This window comes from Somniosus microcephalus, chromosome 20 (assembly GCF_052327205.1).
Source record: "Somniosus microcephalus isolate GS21.2 chromosome 20, FLI_Smic_1.0, whole genome shotgun sequence".
Lineage (NCBI taxonomy): Eukaryota > Metazoa > Chordata > Chondrichthyes > Squaliformes > Somniosidae > Somniosus > Somniosus microcephalus.
Window position 1 is genome coordinate 4,352,358 of NC_141006.1, and position 19,752 is coordinate 4,372,109.

Here is a 19,752-nt window from a genome sequence, read left to right on the forward strand (position 1 = left end):
TAACACGCCTGCTTTTTCCAAATTCTCCAGCTCTGCCTCGACGGCTGGACGAATTGCGTATGGCACCGGCCTTGCCTTAAAAAACTTGGGAATTGCCGCACCTTCCACTTTTATTGAGGCGGTGGCGCCTTTCAGGGTTCCTAGTTCCTGTTGAAACACTTCTTTGGCGTTAGCCAAGATTTCTTTTAATCGTCCAGGTATGACGTCATCATCGTTTTTTTTCTTACTGGTCACTGTCAGTGCCTGAATGAAGTGCCAGTCTAAACGTATCTTTCTGATCCATTCACGTCCCAACAACGGTGAACCACCATCTTGCAGAACGTATAAATACAACTTCTGTATTTCCTTGCCGTTGTATACAACAGGCACCCTTATTTTCCCTCTGGGGTATACTTTCTGCCCCGTATATGTCTTCAAGACAATGGATGTGTCTTTCAAAGGTATATGCGGAAATAGCCGCTCGTAATCCCGTCGACTCATGACGGTCAGAGCTGATCCTGTATCTAGCTCCATTTTGACTGGGGACCCCGCTATTGTGAGGGTAACCCAAATGGTCTGGTAATCTTCTTTGGCAATTACATTATGTAATTTGAGATAGCTTAGTCTCTTGTTTCCGGAGTCGCTATCGCTCTTCTGGTCTTCGGAGCTACTGTCCGTCATCATTTGTACCTTTCTGTACTTTTCCTTATTGACCTTTTTACTGTCAGCGGATTTCTTTCCAGATCTGCATACACGTGCAATGTGTCCCATCTTTCCGCATTGCCTGCATGCTTTGTCCTTGAACCAGCAGTCCTTCTGGTCATGGGTGGATCTGCCGCAGTGATAACATCTCTCGAAACCCTGTGTCATTTCTTGGGTGCCGAAGTCCTGTGGCTTTTGCTGTATCTCTGCAGCTCCTCTTGCTGCTGCTTCGCATGATACAGCCACACTGAAAGCCTTGTCCAGTGTCAAATCTTTCTCAGAAAGTAGTCTTTTCTGTGTTCCTTCGCTTAGGAGACCGCAGACGAATTTGTCTCGTAGAGAATTTGCCAGTCCTGCCCCGAATTGGCAGTGCTTTGACAGCTTTTGTAATTCGGTGAGGTAATCAGCGTTACTTTCATTCTTGTGCTGATTCCTCCTGAAGAATTTGAATCGTTCTGCTATCAGCAGCGGTGTTGGGTTTAAGTGCTCCTGTAAGGTATCAACAATCTCCTTAAAATTCTTGTCCATCAGTTTGGCTGGAGTGATCAAGTTTCGTAACAGCCCGTATGTCCTTGCGCCCATCAGATTTAGAAGTACCGATGCCTTTTTATCATCCGCTACTTCATTCGCCTTGCAATATACCTCCACTCTTTCCACATATGTGGTCCAATCTTCTATATCACTATCGAAAGCAATAATATTGCCAGTCTTCGGCATCTTGAAAATCTAAAATGGCGCTTCCCGCGCTTTTCTTTCTTCCCCGCCAAGTTAAGATGGCGCCTCCCGCGCTTTCCCGCCGCTGCCGCTGCTGCCAACGCTGTTCTCCGCGGTTCCCGTTGCGACCTGCAGCTTTTCGCGGTATTTCTATTTTTTAAAATGTATCGCTTCAATAGTTTCTCTGTTACTTGGAGAACCGTTCCCGTCGTGGAGCGGACCCTCTGGGACTTTCCCTTCCCTCTGCTCGGTCCGAACGCCGACCTGCTTTGCAGCACCGGACACGCCCTGAGTGCTCCACCCTCTCTCTCTCTTTGCTTCTGCTTCCCGACTCACTGCCCGGCCCCGTTGCAGAGCCACCCGATCGAGCTCTAGCCCGCCGCAGCCCAGGAAGGATCAGTGCACTACCTGCCACCAGCCCGTTTAGCTGGGGAAACCACAGACTGGAGACCAAGCCCGGCCCTCGTTTTCGAGTTTCTTCGAGTTTTTTTTTTCTTGCTTCTGGCTTCGACCTTCGTCTGAGGAATCGATCCCCTTCAGGTGCTGCCGAATTGCAGGTAAGTTCGTTTCTAACTCGTCGCCACTATTAGATCCGTGTGTTAATGGAGACACGGAATGCAGGAGTTGATTTAACAAGTGTTTACTGAACAAAGTCTGGAGGTGAACTAACTACACAAGACGCTACACAGGCTTATATACCCGAGTGGTCACTACTGGTACTACAGTATACAGGGGCTTCAAAAACATAGTTCCTCTTAAAGGTACATACACTACAATGTCTTATGGAAAAACCTCAAAGAAGCTGATCCCAGTGAATGTTCAGTTCTGTTTACGGTGTTTGAAATGCACAGCGCAGTTACTTGTGTGGGTTCTGTTCAAGGGCAGACTACTGACAGTTAAACACGCAGGGTGCAACCGCACGGTGCTCTCTCCATCTACTGCTGGGATCAGCACGGTGCTCACTCAATCTGCTGGGATCTGCACGGTGCTCACGCCATCTGCTGGGATCAGCACGGTGCTCACTCCATCTCCTGCTGGGATCAGCACGGTGCTCACTCCATCTCCTGCTGGGATCTGCACGGTGCTCACGCAATCTCCTGAGATCAGCACAGTGCTCTCTCCACCCTCCTGCTGGGATCAGCACGGTGCTCACTCCATCTCCTGCTGGGATCAGCACGGTGCTCACTCCATCTCCTGCTGGGATCTGCACGGTGCTCACGCAATCTCCTGAGATCAGCACAGTGCTCTCTCCACCCTCCTGCTGGGATCAGCACGGTGCTCACTCCACCCTCTTGCGATCAGCACGGTGCACACTCCATCTCCTGCTGGGATCGGCACGGTGCTCACCCCATCTGCTGGGATCTGCACGGTGCTCACCCCATCTGCTGCTGGGATCTGCACGGTGCTCACCCCATCTGCTGCTGGGATTCACACGGTGCTCACTCCACCCTCCTGCTGGGATCCGCACTGCTCACTCCATCTGCTGGGATCAGTACGGTGCTCTCTCCATCTCCTGCTGGGATCAGCACGGTGCTCACTCCACCCGCCTGCTGGGATCCGCATGATACTCCATCTGCTGCTGGGATCAGCAGGATGTTCACTCCATCTCTTGGGATCCGCACGGTGCTCATTCCATCTGGGATCAGCACGGTGCTCACTCCATCTCCTGCTGGGATCCGCACGGTGCTCACTCCATCTCCTGCTGGGATCAGCACGGTGCTCACTCCATCTCCTTGGATCAGCACGGTGCTCACTCCATCTCCTGGGATCTGCACGGTGCTCACTCCACCCTCCTGCTGGGATCAGCACAGTGCTCACTCCACCCTCCTGCTGGGATCAGCACGGTGCTATTTCCACCCTCCTGCTGGGATCAGCACGGTGCACTCTCCACCCTCCTGCTGGGATCTGCACGGTGCACTCTCCACCCTCCTGCTGGGATCTGCACGGTGCTCACCCCATTTGCTGCTGGGATCTGCACGGTGCTCACCCCATCTGCTGCTGGGATCTGCACGGTGCTCACTCCATCTGCTGGGATCAGCACGGTGCTCACTCCATCTGCTGGGATCAGCACGGTGCTCACTCCATCTCCTGCTGGGATCAGCACGGTGCTCACTCTATCTCCTTGGATCAGCACGGTGCTCACTCCATCTCCTGGGATCCGCACGGTGCTCACTCCACCCTCCTGCTGGGATCAGCACAGTGCTCACTCCATCTGCTGCTGGGATCCGCACAGTGCTCACTCCACCCTCCTGCTGGGATCAGCACGGTGCTATTTCCACCCTCCTGCTGGGATCAGCACGGTGCACTCTCCACCCTCCTGCTGGGATCTGCACGGTGCACTCTCCACCCTCCTGCTGGGATCTGCAAGGTGCTCACCCCATCTGCTGCTGGGATCTGCACGGTGCTCACCCCATCTGCTGCTGGGATCTGCACGGTGCTCACTCCATCTGCTGGGATCAGCACGGTGCTCACTCCATCTGCTGGGATCAGCACGGTGCTCACTCCATCTCCTGCTGGGATCAGCACGGTGCTCACTCCACCCTCCTTCTGGGATCAGCACGGTGCTCACTCCACCCTCTGCTGGGATCAGCATGGTGCTCACTCCATCTCCTGCTGGGATTCACACGGTGCTCACTCCACCTGCTGGGATTCGCACAGTGCTCATTCTATCTGCTGGGATCAGTATGGTGCTCACTCCATCTCCTGGGATCAGCACGGTGCTCACTTCATCTCCTGGGATCCGCACGGTGCTCACTCCATCTGCTGCTGGGATCCGCACAGTGCTCACTCCACCCTTCTGGGATCAGCACGGTGCTATCTCCACCCTCCTGCTGGGATCAGCACGGTGCACTCTCCACCCTCCTGCTGGGATCAGCACGGTGCACTCTCAACCCTCCTGCTGGGATCAGCACGGTGCACTCTCCACCCTCCTGCTGGGATCTGCACGGTGCTCACCCCATCTGTTGCTGGGATCTGCACGGTGCTCACCCCATCTGCTGCTGGGATCTGCATGGTGCTCACCCCATCTGCTGCTGGGATCTGCACGGTGCTCACCCCATCTGCTGCTGGGATCTGCACGGTGCTCACTCCATCTGCTGGGATCAGTATGGTGCTCACTCCATCTCCTGCTGGGATCAGCACGGTGCTCACTCCACCCTCCTGCTGGGCTCAGCACGGTGCTCACTCCACCCTCCTGCTGGGATCAGCACGGTGCTCACTCCACCCTCCTGCTGGGATCAGCACGGTGCTCACTCCACCCTCCTGCTGGGATCAGCACGGTGCTCACTCCACCCTCCTGCTGGGATCAGCACGGTGCTCACTCCACCCTCCCGCTGGGATCAGCACGGTGCTCACTCCACCCTCCCGCTGGGATCAGCACGGTGCTCACTCCACCCTCCCGCTGGGATCAGCACGGTGCTCACTCCACCCTCCCGCTGGGATCAGCACGGTGCTCACTCCACCCTCCCGCTGGGATCAGCACGGTGCTCACTCCACCCTCCCGCTGGGATCAGCACGGTGCTCACTCCACCCTCCCGCTGGGATCAGCACGGTGCTCACTCCACCCTCCCGCTGGGATCAGCACGGTGCTCACTCCACCCTCCCGCTGGGATCAGCACGGTGCTCACTCCACCCTCCCGCTGGGATCAGCACGGTGCTCACTCCACCCTCCCGCTGGGATCAGCACGGTGCTCACTCCACCCTCCCGCTGGTATCAGCACGGTGCTCACTCCACCCTCCCGCTGGGATCAGCACGGTGCTCACTCCACCCTCCTGCAGGGATCAGCACGGTGCTCACTCCACCCTCCCGCTGGGATCAGCACGGTGCTCACTCCACCCTCCCGCTGGGATCAGCACGGTGCTCACTCCACCCTCCTGCTGGGATCAGCACGGTGCTCACTCCACCCTCCTGCTGGGATCAGCACGGTGCTCACTCCACCTTCCTGCTGGGATCAGCACGGTGCTCACTCCACCCTCCTGCTGGGATCAGCACGGTGCTCACTCCCCCCTCCTGCTGGGATCAGCACGGTGCTCACTCCACCCTCCTGCTGGGATCAGCACGGTGCTCACTCCACCCTCCTGCTGGGATCAGCACGGTGCTCACTCCACCCTCCTGCTGGGATCAGCACGGTGCTCACTCCACCCTCCTGCTGGGATCAGCACGGTGCTCACTCCACCCTCCTGCTGGGATCAGCACGGTGCTCACTCCACCCTCCTGCTGGGATCAGCACGGTGCTCACTCCATCTCCTGCTGGGATCAGCACGGTGCTCACTCCATCTCCTGCTGGGATCAGCACGGTGCTCACTCCATCCTCCTGCTGGGATCCGCACGGTGCTCACTCCATCCTCCTGCTGGGATCCGCACGGTGCTCACTCCATCTCCCGGTAGGTTAATGAAAGGGGCTTATTCAATCTGCTGTCTGGTCTGTTGTTACCGTTCCAAGTACTGGGATTTGGAAGAGGTTTGAAAGTAAATGGGATGTACTTTTTATGATAGGTTTGGTTGGAGTTTGATTTCAGCGGTGTATCGGAGTTTTCAGTCCTGTTGTTAGTTTAGTGTTCATGGGGAGTTGTGATGTTTCAATAACTTTCTGGATTCTTGTGTTTTTGTGGAATAGTGCATTCAGGAGATGGGAAACCCAAAGGCCAAGATACTGTACGAAGCCCACCTCCCTGATGACTTCAGGCGGCCGAAGATGAACCAGTATCCTTTTTGCAGCTCATTCTGGGTCTCAGTGAGGCCAGGCACTAGTTCAATAGCCTCACTTATCAATGTGTTATTTTGTCTACACCCCAGGGCTGCTGTATCTAGCAGTCGCTTGGCCACTTTTGAGGACCAGGCAGGTAGTGCAGGAGTCCCCTGAGTGCATCTCACTCTCTAACCGGTATTTAATACTGAATACGAGTGAGGGCGATGGTTCCTTTGGGGAGAACAGCCAGAGACAAGTACACGGCACCACGGGTGGGCTCAGCTGTACAAGGGGGAAATCAATAGTGATAGACGATTCAATTGTTAGGGGAACAGTCAAGCGTTTTTGCGGCCGCAGACATGATTCCAGGATGATATGTTGCCTCCCTGTTGCCAGGGTCAAGGATGTCACCAAGCGGCTACATTCTGAGGGGAGGAGGGTGAACAGCCAGAGGTCGTGATCCATATCTGTATTAATGACATAGGTAGAAAGAGAGATGAGGTCCTGCAGGCAGATTTTAGGGAGGTAGGAAAGAGATTAAAAAGCAGGAGCTCAATGGTAGTATTCTCTGGATTACTCCTGGTGCCATGAGGTAGTGAGTATAGAAATAGGAGGATAGAGCACATGAATGCATAGCTGGAGTGATGGTGCAGGAGGGAGAGCTGTAGAGTCCTGGGACATTGGGACCGGTTCTGGGGGAGGTGGGACCTGTACAGGCCAGACGGGTTGCACCTCAACAGAGCCGGAACCAATATCCTTGCGGGGAGGTTTGCTAGTGCTGTTGGGGAGGGTTCAAACTAATCTGGCAGGGAGATGGGCACCAGGATGTAGCATTAGAAAGGAGAAACAAGATGTACAAAGGATTGGAAGAGACAGATAGCACTAAAGTAAGAATTAGTGCGGTATTAGATGGGTCAGACTAAGAGAGAATACAAGAAGATCTAAGATAGGTTTACAGTGCATGTGTGTAAATGCACGAAGTGTGGTAAATAAGGTTGGTGAGCTGCAGGAGCAAATAGCCACATGGGAATATGATGTCGTGGTGATAACAGAGACCTGGCTCAAAAAGGGCAGGATTGGGTGTTAAAAATTCCTCGATATAAGGTGTTAAGGAAAGATAGGGAAGGAAATAAAGGAGGTGGGGTGGCAATATTGGTAAAGGAGAATATTACAGTGCTGGAGAGAGAGGATGTCCTGGAGGTGTCATGGACAGAATCTATTTGGTTAGAGTTAAGAAACAATACACTACTAGATGTATTCTATAGGCCACCAACTAGTGGGAAGGATATAGAGGAGCAAATTTGCAGGGAAATTACAGAGAGGTGCAAGAACTATAGTAATAATGGCGACTTACTTATCCTAATATAGACTGGGATAGTAATAGTATGAAGGGCAGAGGGGGGATGAATTTCTGAAGTGTGTTCAGGAGAACTTTCTTGATCAGTACATTTGTGGCCCAACGAGGAAGGAGGCATTGCTGGTTCTGGGGAATCAAGTGGAGCAAGTGTCAGTAGGGGAACATTTAGGGAGCAGGTTTAGATTAGCTATGGAAAAGGATGAGCAATCTAGAGTAAAAAATACTTAATTGGAGATGGGCCAATTTCAGTAGGTTGAGAACGGATCTGGCCCGGGTAAATTGGAATCAAAGATTGGCAGGCAAAACTGAAATCGAACAATGGGCTGCCTTTAAAGAGGAGATGGTTCGCGGAAAGGTAGGGCAACCAAAGCCAGAGCTCTCTGGATGACGAAAGAGAGAGAAAGAGTAAGATGAAGCAGAAAAAGGGGGCGTAAGACAGATGTCAGGTTACAAGTGAGAACCAGGCTGAATATAGAAAGTTCAGAGGAGAAGTGAAAAAGGAAATAAGAGGGGCAAAGAAAGATATAAGAATAGACCGGCAGCTAGCATAAAAGGGAATCCAAAAGTCTTCTATAGGCATATAAATAGTAAACGGGTAGTAAGAGGAGGGATGGGGCCGATTAAGGACAAAAACGGAGACCTACGCATGGAGGCAGAGGGCATGGCTGAGGTACTAAATGAGTACATTGCATCTGTCTTTACCAAGGAAGAAGATGCTGCCAAAATCAGTGAAAGAGGAGGTAGTGGAGATACTGGATGGGCTAAAAATTGATAAAGTGGAGGTACAGGAAACTTTTTATCTGGTACCGATGGGCCCGGCATGGTGCCGGTTTATCAAAAAGTCCGGATTACAGAGAGGTATTGTAAAAGGTACGCGAGCCCCGTACACGGCCACAGATCCAGGCGTCCCTGTTGCTATGCAACAGGTGCAGGAGCCCCGGTTACACGACCACAGATCCAGGAACGGCCACTAATATGAAGTAAAACTTACCTGAACCTACTCCTGAATTTTTAACAGAGATTTCCGGTTATTTAGGTGCTGGTAAATCGAGAGTTTCCTGTACTAGAAAGGCTGGCTGTATTTAAAGTAGATAAGTCACCAGGACCGGATGGGATGCATCCTAGGATGCTGAGGGAGGTAACGGTGGAAATTGCAGAGGTCCTAGCCATAATCTTCCAATGCTCCTTGGGGCTGGTGTCAGAGGACTGGAGAATTGCAAATGTTACACCATTGTTCAAAAAAGGGTGTAAAGATAAACCCAGCAACTACAGACCAGTCAGTTTAACCGCAGTAGTGGGGAAGCTTTTAGAAATGATAATCCGGGCAAAATTAACAGTCATTTGGACAAGTGTGGATTAATTAAGGAAAGTCAGATTGATGGCCAAGTGTGGATTAATTAAGGAAAGCTAGCACGGATTTGTTAAAGGCAAATCGTGTTTAACTAATTTGATTGAGTTTTTTGATGAGGTAACAGAGAGGGTTGATGAGGGCAATACAGTTGATGTGGTGCACATGGATTTCCAAAAGGCATTTGATTAAAGTGCCACATAATAGGTTTGCCAACAAAGTTGAAGCCCATGCAATAAAAGGGACAGTGGCAGCATGGATATGAAATTGGCTAAGGGACAGGAAACAGAGTTGTGGTGAACAGTTGTTTTTCGGACTGGAGGAAGGTGACATCACCAGAAAACAGGTATGTGATTGGTTGGTGAGTAAATACTCTTTCTCGCTTTTTTCCAAACTTAATTTTTGTGGATTATAGTTTCTAGGGTCTCTGTTGTGTAGCGGGGAGTGCTGGTTAACAAGGGCCCTTGAGTATATCATTTAATTGTAGTGTAATTAGTGGTATTGATTTTAATTTAATTTGAATTTATTAAAGGGTAATTCATGGCAGTGCAGCTCGGCCCCGTGGCATGCTCCTCCTGCGCTATGTGGGAAATCAGGGACACTTCCTGTGTCCCTGACGACCATGTGTGCGGGAAGTTTATCTAGCTGCAGCTACTGACGGACCGCATTGCGGCGCTGGAGCTGCGAATGGGTGCATACTGGAGCATTCGTGATGCTGAGCACATTGTGGATAACACGTTTAGGGAGTTGGTCACACCGCAGGTAAACGCTGCACAGGCAGGAAGGGAATGGGTGACCACCAGGCAGAGTAGTAGGCGCAGGCAGGTAGTGCAGGGGTCCCCTGTGGCCAGCCCACTTTCAAAAAGATATACCACTTTGGATATTGTTGAGGGGGATGGCTTATCGGGGGAAGGCAGCAGCAGCCAACTTCCTGGCACCATGGGTGGTCCTGCTGCACAGGACGGGAGGAAAAAAAAGCGGGAGAGCTATAGTGATAGGGGATTCTATTGTAAGGGGAATTGATAGGCGTTTCTGCGGCCGCAAACGAGACTCCAGGATGGTATGTTGCCTCCCTGGTGCAAGGGTCACGGATGTCTCGGGGCGTCTGCAGGGCATTCTGGAAGGGGAGGGTGAACAGCCAGTTGTCGTGGTGCATATAGGTACCAACGATATAGGTAATAAACGGGATGAGGTCCTAAAAGCTGAATATAGGGAGTTAGGAGAGTAATCTCAGGATTGCTAGCAGTGCCACGTGTTAGTCAGAGTAGAAATAGAAGGATATTTCAGATGAATACGTGGCTATAGAGAAATGGTGCAAGGGGGAGGGATTCAAATTCCTGGGACATTGGAACCGGTTCTAGGAGAGATGGGACCAGTACAAACTGGACAGTTTGCACCTGGGCGGGACTGGAACCAATGTCCTAAGGGGAGTGTTTGCTAGTGCTGTTGGGGAGCGTTTAAACTAAAATGGCAGGGGGTTGGGAACCTGTGCAGGGAGACAGAGGAAAGGGAAGCAAGGATAGAAACAAAAGACAGGGAGGAGAAAAGCAGTAGTGGAAGGCAGAGAAATCAAGGGTGTAAATCAAACGGCCACAGTAAATAATAATTCTAAAAGGACTAAGAGTGTTAAAAAATCAAGCCTGAAGGCTTTGTGTCTTAATGCGAGGAGCATTCGTAATAAGGTGGATGAATTAGCTGCGCAAATAGATGTAAACGGATATGATATAATTGCGATTACAGAGACATGGCTCCAGGGTGACCAAGACTGGGAATTCAACACCCAGGGGTATTCAATATTCAGGAAGGACAGGAAAAAAGGAAAAGAAGGTGGGGTAACATTGCTGGTTAAAGAGGAGATTCACACAATAGGAAGGATATTGGCTCTGATGATGTGGAATCTGTATGGGCAGAGCTGAGAAATACCAAGGGGCAGAAAACGTTAGTGGGAGTTGTATACAGACCCCCAAACGGTTATGCTGAGGTCGGGGATGGCATTAAACGGGAAATTAGAGACGCGTGCAATAAGGGCACAGCAGTTATCAAGGGTGACTTTAATCTACATATAGATTGGGCTAACCAAATTAGTAACAATACTGTGGAGGAGGAATTCCTAGAGTGTATATGGGATGGTTTCCTGGACCAATGTGTCGAAGAACCAACTAGAGATCAGGCCATCCTAGACTGGGTATTATGTAATGAGAAAGGATTAATTAGCAATCTTGTTGTGCGAGGCCCCTTGGGGAGGAGCGATCATAATATGATAGAATTCTTCATTAAAATGGAGAGTGAAGTAGTTGACTCAGAGACTAGGGTCCTGAATTTAAATAAAGGAAACTACGATGGTATGAGGCAGGCGTTGGCTAGGATGGATTGGGGAACGTTACTTAAAGGGTTTGACGGTGGATAAGCAATGGCAAACATTTAAAGATCGCATGGATGAACTACAGAATTTGTTCACCCCTGTTTGGCATAAAAATAAAACAAAAAAAGGTGACTCAACTGTGGCTAACAACGGAAATTAGGGATAGCATAAGATCCAAGGAGAGGACATATAATTTGGCCAGAAAAAGCAGTAAACCTGAGGATTGGGAGCAGTTTAGGATTCAGCAAAGGAGGACAAAGGGATTAATTAAGAGGGGAAAAATAGATTATGAGAGTAAGCTTGCAGGGAACATAAAAACTGACTGTAAAAGCTTCTATAGATATGTGAAGAGAAAAAGATTGTGAAGTCAAGCGTAGGTCCCTTGCAGTCAGAATCAGGGAATTTATAATGGGGAACAAAGAAATGGCTGACCAATTAAATACATACTTTGGTTCTGTCTTCACAAAGGAGGACACAAATAACCTCCCAGAGATGTCGGGGAACATAGGGTCTAATGAGTGGGAGGAATTGAATGAAATCAGTATTTGTAGGGAAATGGTGTTAGGGAAATTGACAGGATTAAAGGCCGATAAATCCCCAGGGCCTGATAATCTACATCCTAGGGTACTTAAGGAAGTGGCCCTAGAAATAGTAGATGCATTGCTGGTCATCTTCCAAAATTCTATAGACTCTGGAACAGTTCCCATGGATTGGAGGATAGCTAATGTAACCCCACTATTTTAAAAAGGTGGTAGAGAGAAAACGGGGAATTCTAGACCGATAAGTCTGACATCGGTAGTGGGGAAAATGCTAGAGTCTATTATAAAAGATGTAATAGCAGTGCACTTGGAAAACAGTGACAGGATCGGACAAAGTCAACATGGATTTACAAAAGGTAAATCATGCTTGACTAATCTACTGGAATTTTTTGAGGATGTAACTGGTAGAATAGATAAGGGAGAACCAGTGGATGTGGTGTATTTGGACTTTCAGAAGGCTTTCGATAAGGTCCCGTATAAGAGATTAGCGTGTAAAGTTAAGGCACATGGGATTGGGGGCAAGGTATTGACTTGGATAGAGAACTGGTTGGCAGACAGGAAGCAAAGAGTTGGAATAAACGGGTCCTTTTCCGCGTGGCAGGCAGTGACTAGTGGGGTACCGCAGGGATCGGTGCTAGGACCCCAGCTATTCACAATATATATAAATGATCTAGATGAGGGAACTAGATGTAATATCTCCAAGTTTGCAGACGACACAAAGCTGGGTGGACGTGTGGGCTGTGAGGAAGATGCAGAGAAACTCCAGTATGATTTGGACAGGTTGGGTGATTGGGCAGATGCATGGCAAATGCAATATAATGTGGATAAATGCGAGGTTATCCACTTCGGTGGCAAAAACAGGAAGGCAGATTATTATCTGAATGGCAATGGATTGGGAAAAGGGGAAGTGCAACGAGACCTGGGTGTCCTTGTGCACCAGTCACTGAAGGTGCAGCAGGCAGTTAAGAAGGCAAATGGTATGTTCACAGAATCAATCACAGAATCACAGAAACCCCACAGTGCAGATAGAGGCCATTTCGGCCCATCGAGCCTGCGCCGACACATATCCCACCCGATCCCCGTAATCCCTACACCAACACATATCCCACCCTATCCCCGTAACCCCACGTATTTAATCCCCCTAACACTAAGGGTCAATTTATCATAGCCAATCAACCTAACCCGCACATCTTTGGACTGTGGGAGGAAACCGGAGCACCCGGAGGAAACCCACGCAAACACGGGGAGAATGTGCAAACTCCACACAGTCACCCGAGGCCGGATTCGAACCCGGGTCCCTGGCACTGTGAGGCAACAGTGCTAACCACTATGCCACCGTGCTCCGAGTACAGGAGCAAGGATGTCTTGCTGCAGTTGTACAGGGCCTTGGTGGGACCACACCTTGAGTATTGTGTGCAGTTTTGGTCACCTTATTTGAGGAAGGATGTTCTTGCCATGGAGGGAGTGCAGCGAAGATTCACCAGACTGATACCTGGGATGGCAGGAATGATGTATGAGAAGAGATTGAGTCGATTAGGCTTATATTCGCTAGAGTTTAGAAGTATGAGAGGGGATCTCATTGAAACTTATAAAATTCTAACAGGACTAGACAGACTAGATGCAGGAAGGATGTTCCCGATGGCGGGGGAGTCCAGAACCAGGGGTCACAGTCTAAGGATATGGAGTAAGACATTTAGGACTGAGATGAGGAGGAATTTCGTCACCCAGAGAGTGGTGAACCTGTGGAATTCTCTATCACAGAAGGCAGTTGAGGCCAGTTCATTAAATATATTCAAGAAGGAGTTACATATATTTCTTAAGGCTAAAGGGATCAAGGGATATGGGGAGAAAGCAGGGACAGAGTACTGAACTTGGATGATCAGCCATGATCTCATTAAATGGCGGAACAGGCTCGAGGGGCCGAATGGCCAACTGCTGCTCCGATCTTCTATGTATCTATACAGTGGTGTTCCCTAGGGTTCGGCAGTAGGACCACTGCCTTTCTTATATATTAGTGACGTGGACGTGGGTGTACAGGGCACAATTTCAAAATTTGCAGATGACACAAAACTTGGAAGTACAGTGAAAAGTGAGAAGGATAGTGATAGACTTCAAGAGGTCATAGACAGGCTGGTGCAATGGGTGGACACGTGGCAGATGAAATTTAACCCAGAAAAGTGCAAACTGCAGGCTTCAATTCTAAAGGGGGTGTATAAACAGAGAGACCTGGGGTATATGTGCAGAAATCGTTGAAGGTGGCAGAGCAGGTTGAGAAAGTGGTTAAAAAAAGCATACGGGATCCTGGGCTTCATAAATAGAGGTACAGAGTACAAAAGCAAGGAAGCCTTGGCGTGAGTTAAGATACGGGCAGCAGAGTTTTGGATGACAGGTTTATGGAGGATGGAAGATGAACTTAGGGTGCAGAACAGATTCACAAGAATAGTTCCAGGGGTGAGGGACTTCAGTTACGTTGATAGACTGGAGAAGCTGGGGTTGTTTTCCTTAGAGCAGAGAAGGTTGAGAGGAGATTTGATAGAGGTGTTCAAAATCATGAGAGGTCTGGACAGAGTAGAGAGAGAGAAACTGTTCCCATTGGCAGAAGGGTCGAGAACCAGAGGACACAGATTTAAGGTGATTGGCAGAAGAACCAAAGGCGACATGAGGAAAACTTTTTACTCAGCAAGTGTTTAGGATCTGGAATGCACTGCCTGAAAGGGTGGTGGAGGCAGATTCAATCACGGCTTTCAAAGGGAGTTGGAAAAGTACCTGAAGGAAAAAACTTTGCAGGGCTACGGGGAAAGGGCGGGGGAGTGGGACTAGCTGAAATGCTCTTGCAGAGAGCCGGCACGGGCTCGATGGGCCGAATGGCCACCTCCTGTGCTGGAACCACTCTGAGTCTAGTGTTTACTGATACATAAAGGAAAATATTTTGTTTTACTGTTGATGATGAATTTTTAATTAAAGGCGTTTGTTAATGTTGGATTTTTAAAAATTTCCTTCTGCTTTTGTAAACATTTGATATAAAAATGTAGTCAGTTTATTTTGATCTAATCTTGTATTTTATCCATGTGCCGTGCCATATGTGTAGGTGAGCGGGCAGGCCACTATCTCTCGGACCTCTGCCAATGGGCAGTGATCCTCTCAACCACCTCAGGGAAAGATGAAGGTGGTCTTCCCTTCCTCTCCCTCCAGCAACAACAACTTGCATTTATATAGCACCCTTAATGTATTAAATGGTCCCAAGGAGCTTTACCAGACAAAAAAAAATCAACTTCGAGCCTTGGTGCATGTTAGGATACGGGCAGCAGAGTTCTGGATGAGCTGAAGTTTATGAAGGGTGGAAGCTGGGAGGCCGGCCAGGAGAGCGTTGGAATAGTCGAGTCTGGAGGTAACAAAGGCCTGGGTGAGGGTTTCAGCAGCAGATGGGTTGAGGCAGGGTCGGGTTGAGGCAGGGTCGGATACGGGCGATATTATGAAGGTAGAAGTAGGCAGTCTTGGTGATGGAGAGGGTATGGGGTCAGCTCAGGTCACCCCGCGGCACACTCGCACTGGATTGATTCCAGCGCCCTCCCTCACTCCCCTCGTGGTGTGGAGCCACGTCATCGTATCGCCTCGGGCGTTTGAAATCCACTTGTCTTTTAATTACACCCTTAACTTGTTACTCAGAGCTGTGGAGAGCTTCATAAGAGACAAATATGAAAAGAAGAAGTATTTGGATAGAAGTATTGATATTGCTGCTTTCAGGGTGAGTGACTCTTCCCCCAGCAACAATCATGGAAATCCTGCAAATCACGAGCATTGGGTAAGAATGGAAGGCTCATTCAGGGAATGCGGCCCCTGCGCAGGGCTGAGCCAGGCTACCTGTCCTTCCACCCTCACCTGGAGAATTCGGCAACTTCCTCCTCTTCATTGGAAATCAGAGGGGTTTTTGGACTTGGGATAAAGTGTGTTTAAACTTCTGAAATATTGCACTTTGTCCTTTTCAAGTCATTCTCTACTTACTGCTTATATATAAAAGAGGAGTTATTTTCAATGGATTGTTGCCATCCACTCCTCCTCCGCCACTTCTATAAAAAAAAAACACCTCTAGTTCATTGCCTACTTTACAGAAACTCTTCAGAAGCCTCCACACTTCATCCTCTACAGACGAATCCACTTGGAGGCGCCGCTACGTTTGAGGCGTTTGTTATACAGCGGACATGCCGTGCTGTTTAAAACATGTTCTAGAGAGTAGCAGATCTGTGTTGTTGCGCTCGGAGGTTACACGATTATGTGTCACGAGGGGAGGGGGTTGTGCGTTGCATGACCGCTGAAAGGATTTGGACGGAAGGTTATAAGATGCGCTCAGTGAAGTAAGTGCGTAGTTCCTGGACAAGAAATAATATTTTCCTTACCAGCAGTAAGTAAATAAATTTGTCCCTCTCATACCAAAGACTAAAATCTGCAAACAACTGTTGTAGTTGCATAACTAAAGAATCCCTTGGACGTAGTGGCTGACATGTTTCTTTTCATGTCGGTTACCTCAGATAAAGTTCACGCTTTGGTTTTATACAGAGAACCATTCACAGCCTTGTCTTTGGCACGGCCATCATCATACAGGGCTTGAAATCAGCAAGTCCTGGCTAGGCCGCGAATGGCCATTCTTCCTGTCCAGCTTTTTACTTCCAAAGTGCAGTTGTGTTTGTTGCACTCAGAAAGGAGGCGGCTTTATCCGATGTTTGAGAGTGCTGGAGATACGTAGATGCATGTCTGGTGTGTGGGGGATCAGAAAGTTGAGAGTCAGGCATTCTACAAGATTCACGAAGACTTGCTTCAGTGAACCTTTCCTGATTGGTTACTGCCTGCCGCACACACCCATTATGCAAACTCTCTTGTCTCGAGGGGTTACAGTTCCAGAGTTTTTTCTCCCCAGTCTGCTTAAACTTACAACTTTTTCTCTTCCAGAAAGAAAATAACAAATGGAAGAAAGAGAGCGAAGCAAAGGAGAGCAAACCCGCACCAATTATCTTTGAAAAAGTTAAAGTGGTGAGTTTGTGCTTTGTCTGTAACCTTGTCTCAGAATGTGGGGAGTAACCAAGCGAGTGAGGCTGGTCAAAGTACAAGTGCAGCAACTGGGTTTGATCCCCGGGTGGGAGAGAGTGTCTTTCCTGTCCTGGCTGTGACCGCTGGGATCTGGTGCAGAACCGTATTGGAGGCCCACTGGAGAGTTGCAGCAAAACTAGGGAACCTATGGGTGGGGAATTCTACAATGTAACCCTGTAATCGAAATAAAATGGGGAGGCCAGGGGAAGAAATCTAAAACTTGTAAAGGGAAGCATTTCAGAGTAGATTTGTGTCTCTGCTTTCAGCAACCCTGAACAAATATTGGAACAAATGTGCAGCCTCCGATGGCTGTACGCTGTACTCGCTGCCCCAGCTCTGAAGCTAGTTATTTGGCCTTTGTCATCTGTCTGTTCATAGCTAGCAAGTCCAGCTCCAAGAGTGGCCTTTCAGACTTTGCTGTGTTAAGCTTGTCTTTGGTGATGTGTAATAAACTGCTTTGAATTCTTCCTTTTCCCTGTGAAGCCACCAAAGAAGGACGAACAGCAACAGTTGAAAATGAGCCCATCGATACCTGCTGGCCCTGCGATTGACCTGCTGGGACTGGGTAAGGCCGAGTATCCTTAGACTGTCAACAAGAGGCCCCTCCCGGCTCTACAGCAGCCACTGCCAGTGTCGTCCTTCCATGTTCTTACCTATATTGTTCCTTAACTTGGTATCTTAACGTTCGAGGGAAGTGCCTGAGCAGAATACAGATCCAAGAAAGTCCTTGACATTGCTTTAAATTTCCGAGAGTACATCTGAGCTCAGGACCCTTGTTTAATTCCCTTCACTGAAGAGCTGGAGGCTCAAGGAGATCGACGTGTCACGATGCTGAGTGTAGTCTGTGAGTTCTGTAGAGAGACTGGGGAAGGTGATGAGTTATTGGGGGGATCAGGCTAAGGTGAAGCAGAGGGTTTAATTTAAGTCCCACTCTGAAGCTTTTTTGTAACTTGCATTTTCCTGACGTTCTGTATTCACTGGCTGAGAGGAAACCTCCTGCTCCCAGGGTGCTGTCGTTACTTCTGTGACTTGCCAGAGGAATCAGCTGCCCGCACGTTTCCTGGGCCTATTCCCTGTTTGTTGTTTACCTTCTCCCTCTTTACCCCCTCTTGGAACGATCGGGCAATCTGCCCTATGTTTAAACAGGCCCTGTACAGAGGCGCAAACCGCACTTCTGGATGGGATTAGCTGCAGCTAATGCCACAAGAGAGTTATGGGGAACTGTGCGCAGTGCCAGTGAGTGACCTTTCCTCAATGCTCATGCTAAAGATTCTATGACATACTGCAACCAGGAAGTCTGGCCTCTTTCTCTGCTCAGTTCTGATTGTCTCTTTTTTCCCCTGCATTTATTACACATTTTCCAGAAGTTAGTGCAAAGTCACGTCGCTTAGCATTTCAACATAGAAGTTTATACTGTATTCCACTTTTCTTAAACAAGTACATAATAGACGTGACCCCACAGACACATGAAATACTCGACCTTCACCTGGTTAGCTTAAATACAAAGGGACACCACAGCTGTTAAGAACAGTGCCGAGGTCACTCTGTAAATCATTGCATTTTGTAAAACTTGTAAGGTTAGCCTCACTTTGCATTGGTGGTGAGAAGCAGCAGTAATTTGCGGAACAATACTTGTGTTCCCTGCCCATGTTTTCTTTTAATTCCGAGCTATGTAATACTCCAGTACAATCTCTCTCCTCTGTGATGTCTTGTGTGAGCTTTTTCCTGTGGTCTTGCTGGAGTTGAGTTTTCTCTGTGTGAAGGGCTTTCAGTCCACAACCTGGACTCTGGCTGCTGTTCTGAATCCTCTGGGCTAGAAATTCAGTAAGGCCCCGCCAGCTCGCTTGCGCCCAAAAGTTAGCGCTGCGCGCGGAGCCAGTTGTGACCATCAGAAATTCAGTTTTTGCGCCCCAAGTCGGAACCGGGCGCTATTCCAGGGTGTGCCCGCCCCCGCTTGGGGCGCTGAAACTGAATTTCAGCGCTGTAGGTGCCGCTGCGCCACCTGCTGCGGAGCGGCAGGTTGCGGTACTGCAGGCCTCCTCCTTCTCTTAAGGGGGAGGTGCCTGCAACGGGGAGATCGCCGCTTGATAGTGCCGGCAAATGAGCCTGGCACCACGGAGAAGTGCCGGGCTCGCGGAAAGCAGCCGGCAATGCCGCGAGGGGGGGGGGGGTGGTGGAAGAGGCCGGGGACGGAGGTGCGGGCAGGCGGCCGTCGAAAAAGCGGCCGGCCGCGCCTCCGCCTTAACTAGCGCCACTAAGGCTGCAGGACGGCCACGGTTGCAGAACGTTGTTTGCGGCCGCAACTAAATATGGTGGTCGGGGCGGAACCGGGGCACTGCGCACACCGATAACGTCATCGGTGCCGGCGCAGCGCTACCGGCTACCGCCGCCATTACTGCTGCGCTGAATATCAGCGCAAACTCCTCTATTGACGCAGAAGCCCTCTTTGGGCGGTAACTGGGCGCAAAGCTGGCGGGGCCTTACTGAATTTCTAGCCCTCTGTGTTTTCCCAGATGCACCTGCTGCAGCTCCTGCCTCCGATGGGACCTCTAGCCTAACCACAGCACTCGCTCATGACCTGGACCTCTTTGGACCCATGGTGTCCAACCCACTGCCTGGATCCACCCCATTCCCAAACACGGTATGTATTGAGATTTTGCGAGCACAGGGCTGGGTGCTAGATGCTTGTGTACAGGATGGTATTTGTTGGGTGAGTTGCAGAATTATACACAATCTGTAATTTGGGGGTTGTGGGCCAGAGTGAGTGAGTGACTTGGGCCACAAGTGGAGATACATCACCCGCTCAACCCGAAACTTTAACTCTGTTTCTCTCTCCTCGATGCTGCCTGACCTGCTGAGTGTTTGCAGCATTTTCTGTTGTTATATCGCCCCCTCGTTCAGCCCTCCAGTGCCCCTGGATTGTACTTGAAACCTCTGGTTACATAAAAGCCCCTTCTTTGAAGCTGGCAGTTAACAAGCCA

At 49.7% G+C, this 19,752-nt stretch overlaps 1 protein-coding gene across 3 annotated transcripts in view; it reads left to right on the top strand.

Annotated features, from left to right (window-relative positions):
* LOC147103033 (stromal membrane-associated protein 2-like) overlaps positions 1-19,752 on the top strand; it is an 89,615-nt gene that overhangs the window by 56,726 nt on the left and 13,137 nt on the right. For 2 of the 3 annotated variants that reach the window (XR_015072886.1, XM_085962299.1), the window contains exons 3-7: positions 6,012-6,097; positions 15,356-15,491; positions 16,634-16,714; positions 17,255-17,336; positions 19,285-19,412. Coding sequence is in view for 2 of the 3 variants with exons in the window: in XM_085962299.1 (XP_085818425.1) it covers positions 6,012-6,097; positions 15,356-15,491; positions 16,634-16,714; positions 17,255-17,336; positions 19,285-19,412 (513 nt within the window). In the remaining variant the exon portion in view is untranslated. The remainder of the gene's footprint in view (positions 1-6,011; positions 6,098-15,355; positions 15,492-16,633; positions 16,715-17,254; positions 17,337-19,284; positions 19,413-19,752) is intronic. The other variant, XM_085962300.1, reaches the window with a different exon arrangement.